Below are 12,392 nucleotides of genomic sequence, written 5' to 3'. Positions count from 1 at the left end.
GAGGGATACTTCATTTCTAGGTTGCCTGTGAGCCTGCATGTCTATCTGCTAATCAATGAAGCAAGCAGATCAGATCACTTTCTGCATATCACTATTTATTTTCCATATCTTGACAGAAGAAACTTGGAGAGCCACACAGTCACAGAGAAACAATGAAAGCCTTCTAATGGGCCATATTCTGTTCTCTAGATACCTAAATTGCTTGAGTGATTCTACTGCACAGTATTCTCTTTTGCTAACATCCTTTAAGGCCTAGTCCAGGTGCGTAGGTTATATTTCTGTTAAACGTTTCTGATAGGATTTTAACCATTGTCTGTCAGAGCCTTGGGGCCCTACTCTGCTCTGTTACACAGACACAATTCCCACTGAAGTTAATGGGAGTTACGCCTCTGGAACTGAGGGTGGAATTTGGCTGTATGTGTTCAGTAAAAAGAAAAACAAATACTGTGCACTGGAATGTATTGTTTGCCAGAAGCAACACGTCGGAATGCATCTGGTTCCTTTTCACAATACCAAAATAAACCATCTGATTCTGAATCTGTGTTTTTCTATTAGGGTGTGACATAAGCTCCGTGTCTAATATTATCATTTTTAGTACCAGTTTAAAGCTAGCAATGACAGCTTTCAAATTGATGAGGACACCTGTTCCTGAACTTTTAATATACACTGAATGGGGTTCCACATTTCCTGTAAGAGTGAATATTTTAAAACGTTGTTGATGCTCTACATACCATACAGCAATGAAGTCCACGCTTATGGTCAGGGAGAGTGATATACACAGAATGATGTCGCCAAATGCTGGTTTTAAAATGTGTGATTCTAGAATTGTGGAAAGGTCTGGAAGGGTGTTTTTCTGTTTTTGTTTTGCTTTTCCAGTGGTGGTGTAAAGCCCTTTACCTCTTTTAAAGATGATATGGATTGTTTTGTAAAAGCAGGGCTTTGCCACAATGTCTGTGTCCAAAATTTCCCTCAACACGCACTCATGTTGTTCTCTGTGCCTTTTGGTTGCCATCTTATGCTCCATCAATAATTGGATTTCAGTGTTACTTTGTGTGGGTAGCTAATGAAGGCACAGCCCTTGGAGATGGGACAAAGGTAGGTTTGTGCCGTTGAGATTTTGCACTGCTCTGGGGACCTAAATAGCCTCCACCATAAATTTATACAGCCCTGGGATTATGGCAGGTTTTCAGGGCTGCCATTGACTGCTATGACCATGCCCTCTGCACCAGGACTTGTGAGGGGGCCGGTATAGGGTTGCTTATGGTAATTGAAGTGCCTTCCCCAGAAGAATTCTCCCCTAGGCCCTTGTGGTCTTATCTGCAACCCATATACATCACCACAGCATATAAACTTCCACAGCAGATGAACTACTGTAACAGCCAAACTAACTTGATGTTGAAAATGAATAATGAACACAAGCCTGTTCTGTCACTTTCTGTTCATGCATGATATTTTAACTGGAAAGCAAAAAGAGTTTGCCATATCCTTTTGTTTGAAAACTACCCGGGGAGAAATAAAAATTACAGTTTTAGTAGTCATCAAATTTTTCCTTCTCAGGTGATCTGGTGTCTCGAGCAATGCATCACCTCCAGCCACTCAACTCAAAGCAGCATGGCAACGGCACTCCAATGCACCACAAGCAGGGATCGCTATACTGGGAACCCGAGGCGTTGTACACACTCTGTTATTTTATGCATTGTCCACAGATGGAATGGGAAAACCCTAATGTTGAGCCTTCAAAAGTCACACTGCAGATTGAAAGGTAAGATCTGATTTGCAATATTTAATATATTTATAAAGATGTCTTATTAATAAATCAGCATTGCTGGCTAATTGACAATTACAGGCTATGCCAAATATGTTTCAGTGCAGTCCATTTTGGTTAGGATCACCTTGAAATAAATTTCTCCTGCAATGAAGTGCTCCACTGCTGACCCAGTATATATCAAAAGTGACACCCGGTGGCAACATACAGCAGATTGGTTCCAGATGTGTATTTTGTAGAGATTTCCTTTTTCTTTCTTTGTCTCTTGGCTGTTCTGTATTTTGGAAAGGAAAATTAGAGGTTCTATTTCTAACCTAACAGGTTTGGGTTTAAATGTATTTTTCTACAAATTAATGGGATTCGACAACGGTAATTTGGGAAGTGGAGAATGAATAGAATGTTGTATATAAAGGACAGGCTGTTAAACATATTGTGCAACAGTTATACTGATTGCACAGGCATGACTCATACTTACATTCAGGAGTAACCTTGGGGCTTCCATTCTCCAGGCTGGTAGGTGACGCATGATTTTTGGGAGGATGGAGAATTGCTTTTAATACAGCTTTTTATGAAAACTAGAGAAAACAAAGGTAGAAAGAGAATGACAGGCTAGATGTCAACTCAGTGTCCTAAGAAGATGGGGAGAAGGAAACACTGCTGTAAATTCTAGATCATTCCACTGCAAAATTGAAATGAAACAATTGTGCAATTAAAGGGATATTATCTACTGTTGAGGAACCAGGAACTCCTGAGTTGTAAGTCCCAGCTCTGACTCCTTTTGTGGCCTTAGGCAAATCATGAAACTCCCTTGCTTTAGTTTCCTCATCTATGCCTACCTCATAAGGGTCACTTGAGGATTAATTAATGTTTGTAAAGTGCCTGAAGGTGTAAATTATTAACATTTTCTTAACTTCTGTAGGGCTTGTCACCATGCCAGCTAAGCCAAAGTTTCAGGCTGGCCTCCACAATTGTATTTCAAAGTATGTTTGTGGAAAACTCTCATTTGCACACACAAATGGACAATTGCACATCTAATTACTTGATTGGACATTAAAATACAGAGTTTGCGTACTGTAGAACAAATTTGAAAATGTGGCCCCAAAAGGCAAAGGATGTGTGATATGCTGTCCTGACTGAAACTATTTTGTATTCATTTATAGAAAACAGCATAAGGTGGAAATTCTGGCCCTACTGAAGTCAATGGGACTTATGCCACTGACTTTAGCGGAACCAGCATTTCATCCATAGTACCTTGGTTAAACCGTGGGGCGGAGTGAGGAATCCTAGGTCGTTTTTTTTCTTGACTATGCAAGAAATTTAAACAGGGACCACTTTCAGTGTTGCCAACTCTCGACCTGTTATTATAAGCTCTGAGATATTTGGTGTTTTTCTTACATCCCCAGCTCCTGAAGTCATGAGAATTTCAACTTTCATTTACAGTATAAAGAAAAAGTAAAATTCTAACACTCATGGTTGTAGAGAAGAGCTGGAAGATGTGACCCCAGATGCTAAAAAATCAGAAGTGAAATAAAAAGAACCCCACACTTATTTTTTAAAATCTCAGGATTTTTCAGCCAGTCTTATGATTTTTTGGGAGGTCGGGAGAGGGGGGCTAACATGCATTTCGAATGCTTGGGGTTAGCAATACTGCATGGAAAGGTATTATAGTGAACAAAGTTAAAGAATCTCCCTACCACTAAAAATGGTCTGATTCTACAGACCTTACTGAGATGAGTAATACCATTGATTTCAGTGGGAGTACCCATGTGAATAAGAACTGCAGGATCAGGCCCCAGTTTTGTAAGATTTCTAAAGACTTCTCAGTGTTAAATGCAAAAGGACAGAACATTTGAACAATTATCTTTTAAAATTTGTTTTCATGCTTTTTTCCCTTTTCTAAAATGGTCTATTATATTTTTTAGCAGTTCAAATAAATATTACATAAAACCCAAGGCAATTTTGTATTTTTAATACTCTGGCAAACTATCTTTCTTTGCAAGGCCCGTTTAGCAACTGTGGTTAGAGCCAGAGTAAGTACTCTGTGTTGTTGCCAGAAGCTTGTGGTTAATTTTGGATAGAGCAGAGATTCCTTCTATTGCCTAATCAAACATGCTTTAGTAGTTAGTACCAGAAAACAGAAGTGGAAGTGAGACAGAGTAAAACATATGCCCAAGTATTTTGCACTGAAGTGTGTTCTATAATATACTGTGTCAACTGTATATAACCATCTTGTGCTGCCCTACAGAAGAGATTGGTTAAGCTGACGTCTATTTAGTGCTTTGAAAAGCTTCCCTTTTAATTTGCCACTGAAGAATACCAGTGGTATTCCTTATTGTGCAGTCACTCTTTATGGCTGGTGACTTATCTCTAGCATGTTCAGTTTTCATTATGTGTTTTTATGACTTCTGAGGGAATAGGATTGTTAAAACATGAGATTTTTGTATTTAACAGTTCTAATCCTTGTGCTTTAATTTATCTAGCTCCCAGATTCTCTCTTCTTCTAATGCTGTTCAATTGCTTTTATGTTGGCAAACAATAAAAAGAAAAAAAATTTAGGGCTAGATTTTTCTACCCCTTCTCTGGCCACTTTGTTGTCACTCTGGTGGGGCAAAGGAGCCAGAAACTGAGTGGATCTGGACATAGGAAAATTTCCCTGGCGTGGTGGAGTCCTCAGGTGTCATGAAGCCAATGCCACTCTCTTCCCATCCCAACATAAGGGTCATGATGAGTGCAAAGAGGAATAGGAAGATGTGGCCAGAGTGCATTGTGCTCTAGCCATGATCAGCTTATGGGTGGCCTCTTGGAAGCTGTTATTGGCTGCTCAGTTTAGAGAAGCTCCTGAACAATCTAGGGACTCAGGGAGCTGCAGCTCTGCTCCCTCACGACTCTTCCTGCTCCCTCTGCTGCAGAAGCTGCATGTAGCAGAGAATCTGGGTTGTAGTCTTGATTGTTATTTGTATTGCGGTAACATCTAGGACAGTGGTTCCCAAACTTTAACAACCTGTGAACCCCTTTCACTAAAATGTCAAGTTTCGCGAACCCCCTTCTAAAAATGAATATTTCCAGGGATTTTTTCTTTTACCTCAGTATAAATTATAAAAGCAGTGATCTTGGAAATATAACATTTGTTTTTATGACATGCTTATTCCACACTATTATTCATTATTATTTATCATTACAGTATTTTTATTACATTATGAAAATGGCAACACTCTTCCAAGATCTCACTTTCATAGCTTGTATCACTTTGAATAAGCCTGTTATAAGAAAAGGCTCCTAAGTTTCATCAAGGAGTATAAGATGTGAAACAGCCTGAAGGTATTTAAGAAGCCAACTCAAAGAGTTCCTCCTTCCACAAGCATTCAGGTCTTGAGCAGTCCAGGCAAACAACGCACGTTACAACAAAGCTTAAACTTGTTCTTCATAATAATTTTAAAAACAATACTAGCTGCCTATTTAATTATAAAATCAGCAAAAAATATCCACCTCCCTTTCTATTTCGTATAAGGAGTCTTGAAGTTTAAATCTCCTCAGTGTGATAGATATGCTTGCTTTGATCTGCTTAGCTCTTGGAAGCTCGGGCTCCAGGCTGCTGGCCCCATGCTGCCCGGGGTCCCTAGGGACAGCTCTGTCCGCCATTAGGGAATTTTTCCCCAAGAACCCCCCGTAACATTTCGCGAACCCCCAGGGGTTCATGAACCCCAGTTTGGGAACCATTGATCTAGGACACCAGCCCCATTGTGCTAAGTGCTTCACAAACACATACCAAAAGATGGTGCCTTCCCCAAAGAGTTTACAATCTAGATATGTAGGACCAGATTTTACCTTTGAATAAATCTGGCCCATTGTATTTATGTAGTATTTCTCTGTACTCAAGTAGGTTTTTGTTTTTTAATGAAGTAAATGAAGATGAGTGCAGTATATTTATCTCAATAGACTATATTAACTAGAGGGGGGAAGAGTGTTGCCGACTCTCAGAGTTTTATTAGGAGTCTCCTGATGTTTGGTGGGTTTTTTTTCATAAAGTTCCAGCTTTTGGAGTCATGGGATTATATGAGAATCTCAGTGTTTATTAGTTTAAATAAAAAAGCAAGTATCTAGCATTCATTTTGAAGAGAAAAGCTGGAAAATGTGATCTGAGTGTATCCTAAGGGCTCGAAAAACAGAAGACCAATAAATAGACCTCCACATTTGTTATTTTTCAGTCTTATGATTTTTAAGCCAACCTCATGATTTTTTGAACGTTTGAAAGGAATTGGAAATACTGGGTCAATCAATTGGCTGATTGGTTGGTTGGTAGTACCATAGGAGTTGTCATCTTGGTCTTGAGTGGCCTATGCAATTAAATGAGCTATAAAAAGTGATGCATGTGCCCAATTATGCAATTTTTGCTTAAACATCTTATATTTTATTGGAATTGTCTTTATTATATGTTAGAGGTGTGAATACAATTCAAAAACGTCATCCATCCTCTCATGGAAGGCTCTATTCTACATAATTCTTCTCCCCCTCTCTCCACCTCTGCTCTCATTTCATCCTACTCTCCCTATTGATGCCTATGCTCTAAGTGCCCCATATGCCTTCCCACTCTCAATTTCATACCTTCTTTCATGCTAAGCCTATGTCTGTCATGGTGCACCCTTCATAGAACACCCATCCTCTCCTGATGCACCGATGGCGAATTTGAAGGCAGAGGGATGAAATTTTGAATGAAATTAACCCCATCCAGACAGCCCCACACAGAGCCGATACACCATACATGTCCTATTTTGAGTATGGGCTTAAGTGGGACTTGACTAGCGCAAAGGCCTTGTACTGGCCTTCTGCACATAGGTAAATTTCACTCCCAGTTAACTCGCTCTCTCTACATTCAGATCCCTCCTAGAAGTATGTTTCTTTTGCAAGGCCTTCAAATGACAACAAGCCATGTATTTAAAGTATGTATAATTAAATTAATCACCCTATATATTGCATATAATAATAAAAAGCAAATAGACGGCTATTCTACTTCTCTCTTTATGTATCAGTCATGTTCTAGTTATGTTTATTTAGGAGTAGATCATGCCTGGTCCTACATGGCCATCTGGGGAGTCAGGCCCTTTGCACCCTCTGTGTGGATGGAGTGGACTTGCCGTGGCTTCAGGCACTTGTGGGGGAGAGCAGGAGTTTCATGTCAAGCAAGTGGGCAGAGGATGGGCAGTACTATGACTCTGTGCCTGCCACCTCTGATTCTGTCACCCTTATATCAGGTCTTAAGTGGGATTTAAGTGGTGCAAAGGACTTGGGCCAGATTCTCTGGCCCACTAAGGCCACTTTGTGCTGCATAAGAGCCCAGAGAAGGTCAGTGAATGGGAGCTTTCTGCTGGCAGATATCTATTGGAAGTGGCACTGCTCTTCCTGCACCCTTGATGTAAGGGAGAGAAGGAGTTGGGGTATTCCATGGTGCGACATGGGTGGGCTGGGAAGGGGAGGGGAAGAGGCCTGCTGGAATGGCGCTCCACTAAACCCAATCCTACACTGGTGTAGATTAGGGCTGTTTCTCTGCACCCCAACTTGTGCTGATACTAGGTGTCTCTGAATCAGGGAGCCTCAGCCATCTGCCTGCAGCTCGCACTCCATTCTGTCCAATCAGAGCTTGGATGGAGTGGAGAATCAAACCTCGTTTGCTGACCCTCTGCACAAGGGTGAACTGAGTAGTACTTTACAAGTACACCTCTACCCCGATATAACGCTGTCCTCGGGAGCCAAAAAATCTTACCGCGTTATAGGTGAAACCGCGTTATATCGAACTTGCTTTGATCTGCTGGAGTGCGCACACACCCCCCGGAGCGCTACTTTACCACGTTATATTCGAATTCGTGTTATATCGGGTCGCGTTATATCGGGGTAGAGGTGTAGTCCCATTGAAAGCACGGACAATACTGGTGGAGTAAGGATGGTAGAATCAGTCCCTTTGTAATTGTAATCACATTTGTCTTGGTATGAGTTGTCCTCTATTAAACCTGTGCTGTTTTATTGTTCCTCCTGTAGATGCTTGCTGATTATTTTGGTCAATTTGTTCCATTATTTTACCAGGGATTAAATATAGATGAGCGAAAGATGGTTCAGACCATAGTTATTGGGGGGGGGGAAATTCTTTTTCTTTTTTTTTTTTAATAAAAAGATCTGTTCAACGTTTGTGTTTTGCTTCTGTTATCCCTATTCAAGTCTCTAATGCTTCCTAAATTATTGCTAGTAGTTCTTTAAGAACCTGAGAGGCACAGTATCTGTGTTTGCAGATTGTGCGATGTTTCTTTTTCCTAAGTAGTTCCTTACCCACTTTTTATCCGCAGCTGTATTGACAAGGTCCTCATTACTCCCTAACTCTCTCTATAGAATTTCTTTCCTCATTAACAGCTCATTGAAAAAGGCGGATCAGAAGCTCAGCCATTTTAGAACCATTCATTAATTTTATTCACCAACTTACAGTGCTTCCTCTCTAATATTTCTTCTCTCCTTCTTCCGTGGGCAAGCATTAACTCATTGTACTGCTTGGTTGCCTTTGTCTTTTCCTTGCAAGCCTTAATTGACTTGCTAAGTCCTTGTTTGGTTCCTGTCCCCTTTTCAATACAGATTTTTTTTTTAATCCTTAAACATTGAGAAATCCCTTACGAAGCCCCATGGGTCACTTTGGTTTATTGCATTTCCACCTTCCTTCCATGCATGCTGGAATTGTAGTCTGTGGTGCATTAATGTTGATGAATGCTCCCCAAACCATTCTCAATCTGAATAACATCCCAAGCCTTGTGTACACACAAAAGTTGTATTGCTTTAAGTTATACCGGTATAGTTAAAGCAATACAACCTCTTCGCTAGTGTGGAGTAGGACTGAAATGAACAGGTATTAGACACCTTTATACTGGTTTAATTGCATCCACAGTAGGGGTTGTACAGATATAACTATTTTGGTAAAAAAGTCATGCACCTTACTGAAGCTGTGATATCAGTCCAAAATCTTTTGGCAGACCAAACCTGAGAAAAGGCCAAGAATAATGGAGCAATTGCAAATGATCAGGCACATAGTTGAATAACAACTAAATTTCCTCATAGTTTAGCTGAAAAAGTCAGATGGTGAAATCCTGGCCCTGTTGAAGTCAGTGGTAAAACCCCAGTTGACTTCAGGGAGGCTAGGATTTCACCCAGGGACTGGAAAAAGAAAGCCCTAAGTTCAGCTTTTGTATCTCTTTTTATCCTTCCATCCTAAACACCGAGCTTTCCAATTTTTTTAATCTCTTCAAAAATAATGGTATTGGCAGCTGCCAGCAGTATGCTAGATTGCACATGTTATGGAAAATATCTTAGGCAGTATTTGTAGCTCAGCTGTCAGATAGTATATCCTTGCTGAGCTTGTGCTGTACACTAACTCTAATTTATCAAGCTAGACTTAAGCTGTCCTTGTGATTGCTCTATTTTTTAAAATGCAGAAAACGCTGTTAATGCAACATTAACAGACATAACACATAATGCAGAACATTCAAAGTTGTACTCCCCAAAGCAATTGTAACTCTGGTTTCTTTCAGTGTATTTATATCACTGTATAGTGTCAATTGTTACGCCAAAATATCTGTGCAGTGTATCAGAGTTACCGTTCCTATAAGAACCATTACTCTGGATCTTTGCTTTTAAAATATCAATCATTAATTGCATTAATGTAGGCTTTTAAAATTTTCTCAGTATTTTTAAAACAAAAAGGTAAAAGAGGGATTGCACATTCAAATACTGATATTTTCCCCATTCACCTGTGTAGACTGGAGCATTGAAATCTTGGTATGTTAAAAATGTAAGCTAAATTCCCCCCTCAGACAGTTCCAACTCTAGTCAAATCAGTTATACTGGCCTGCATAAGTGAGAGGAGGATTTATCCTTTAATTTAAATAAAAAATACCAGGTTGTGTGTAGACAGTATGCGATGTTCAAACATTTAAACTTAACTCCGGCTCTGATAACTGGAATCCACCACTAGCATGGACCTATGTGCCAGTATGGAGCCATGTGCCATTAACCTCATTGGTACAAGGATCCATACTATTGGATCCCAGTCCGGAATCGGGACCCACATGTCAAAAGTACTGTGCTCACTGAGGACTCACTCATTGTAACTGAAGATATAAATATGAAACATCTTGAGCACAAAAAGGCATCTGAAAATGTATTAATAATTGGAAGAACATTTTTCCATGCTCTGGTAACTCTAACAGTGGCCCATTAGCGTATTATCAAATTTTCTAAACTAAAATGAACCTTTTGAGTTGAGAACAAATGTGAAAGATTTCAATTAAAAGGACCTTTTGAAAAGAAAGAAAGAAACATTATCCCCCTAAGAATCAAGGCTTAAAATGAAAGTGGCTTCTCATTCATAACTTTAGAGTTATTGGCTCAAGACTGTAATCAAAAAGAACTTTTCTTTTAATGGCATAGGTAGAAAATTTCTTTCTTAATGATGATCTTTCTCTTTTCAGTTCTCTTGGTAACTATTTTGATTGCTTTGTTGTTTTAACTAAATAACAGTACTTAGATTCTGCCATCCAGAATTCATTGAGCAATAGTATAGGCCACGAGTGTTCCCCTTTGCAAAAACCCGTCACATCTCTGCTGAATGTAGACCGTCATCTAATTAAACGTCATGATAGCCCTGGAAAGTAAGTAAATACATATTACTATCCCCATTTTACAGCTTGTGAAACTAAGGCAGGTATGTAATTAGCCCAAGGTCACAATGGAAGTCATATCTGAGCTGAGATTAGAATTTGTGAATTTCTCATTCCCAGCCTTGTACTCAAACCTCTAGTCCTACCCTTTCTCTAATAATTTGTCTAATAATAATCAGTACATATATGCAGTAATGCTGTAGCTGGGTGTTTGAAGGACAGTAGCTTTTAAATACAATCCTGTAACTACAAAGACTGAAAGATACTTGTATCTTCAATTTTTCTTTAAAAACTGAGTTTTAGACCCACATAAAAATAATGAAGTATCATATTAGACTTTAGAATGCACATTTTTCATTCTCCTCTAGCTATCCATTTCGCCTGTTTTTATGTCATTTATACTGCCACAGCTAACAGTAAACAAAGAAGAAAGCTTGAGATGACATACAAGTAAGAAGGGAGTTTTAAATCTCTGAGTATGCCAGGAAACAACGAGGCAAGAACGCTGTGCAACTTGATAGCCTGTTAGTTATTTAGGAGCATCTTCAAGGCAAATTGCATATTGCAAGGAAAAGGGATTTGCTACAACTCCTTATATAGCTAAAGTAACATTATTATGAATAATTAAGAGATCCTGTGTAATATCCAGAACCCATTTTAACATTTGTTTTAGGGATTTACTGTTTTATAATTCTATCCATTCCATATTACCATTCTGGAACGTCTCAGCCCCCAGAAATAAGAAAGAGACTTGATATGTGGGAGCACTGCAGAGGAGTAGTGTCCCTGCTCTGTCTCTGCTCTGAAGAAAGTGTGTCGGGGAGAGAAACGGGTGGGGGTGGTGCAGTGTTGCCAGATCTGAGGGAGATTGGGGGAGCGGTGTGACACAGAATAGGAGAGCAGGCCAGTCAGTTGCCACATGAGGAGGAGGGAATTGCCAACTGACTAGTCCCTGCAGGTTCTCCAGAAAGGAGGGAGTTAGCAGGTCACTGAGCTCTCCCAGAGGATACATATATGAAATGGAGAGCACTGGGTAGAGCTGTGTAAATAACCAGGTTTTTGGTTTGGTGGCCCAACTGAAAAAATGGAATAAAAAAAAATCATTTGGCGGCAATACAAAACAAAATTTTTGAAACATTTTCTGCGAACAGAGAAAGTAACATCTGTTTTGGTTTGAACAAAATGTTGTGTTCAACCCAAAACAAAATGTCTTGTTTAATCTTTGGGGTTTTTCTATCCGTAACAATACGGCGAATTTGACATGAATTCATGAAATGTTTCTGTCAACCTGAATCTGCACATTTTTTTGGTGAACATTTTTTTTTGCCCAGGTCTAGCACCAGGCCTCCTCAGGAGGACAAGGGGAGTTACATGTGTGGAAAGGAACATCCAAGATTGGCCTGGTGCTGGCCCCAATGCAAGGGTGAATCTTGGCTCTGGAAGGTTTGCAGAGCCCTAGTGAACATATAAAATGACGTCCTGTAGTAGGACCTGAGTTGGGCAACTCACTTCATTTCAGTGGGATAGCACAGGGTGTAAATCAGTGTGGGAAGGCAGCGGATCTCCACCTCCCACAAAGTTTTCCCCCAGTTGTTCTGTTGGGGAGATGGGTTGCCAGACATCTGCAGAACAGCCCAGGTTGTATTAGGCAATCTTAGCTAAGCTAGAGGGGGATGATGTTTGTCCCCATTGGCCCCACCCTCACCCAATGCAAGGCTGAGCACACTGCACACTTTGTAAAGGGATGGGGGCAGTGAACCAGAGACTCCTGTGCACTCCCCCCCCCCCCCCCTGCACACAGGAGAGGAGGCAGATCTGAAGGCACAATCTACTTTTCATCACTTAGGCCCCAGAATATGTATGCTTTTGCTATAATAATAACTTAATTTAAATATACACTTAAAAAGAATAACCAGGTGACTAGTGTGATACAGGCCTGC

The 12,392-nt window shown here is 40.1% G+C and overlaps 1 protein-coding gene across 2 annotated transcripts in view; it reads left to right on the top strand.

The window, feature by feature from the left end:
* The window catches only part of ABTB3 (ankyrin repeat and BTB domain containing 3), a 263,448-nt gene that overhangs the window by 177,334 nt on the left and 73,722 nt on the right, over positions 1–12,392 (top strand). For both annotated transcript variants that reach the window (XM_065407584.1, XM_065407577.1), the window contains one exon: positions 1,558–1,762. In XM_065407584.1, the coding sequence (XP_065263656.1) occupies positions 1,558–1,762 (205 nt within the window). The remainder of the gene's footprint in view (positions 1–1,557; positions 1,763–12,392) is intronic.

The sequence above is a fragment of the Emys orbicularis genome, chromosome 1, assembly GCF_028017835.1.
Source record: "Emys orbicularis isolate rEmyOrb1 chromosome 1, rEmyOrb1.hap1, whole genome shotgun sequence".
Taxonomy (NCBI): Eukaryota; Metazoa; Chordata; order Testudines; family Emydidae; genus Emys; species Emys orbicularis.
Note: the sequence above shows the minus strand (reverse complement) of the source record. Positions and strands in the feature narration are given on the sequence as shown.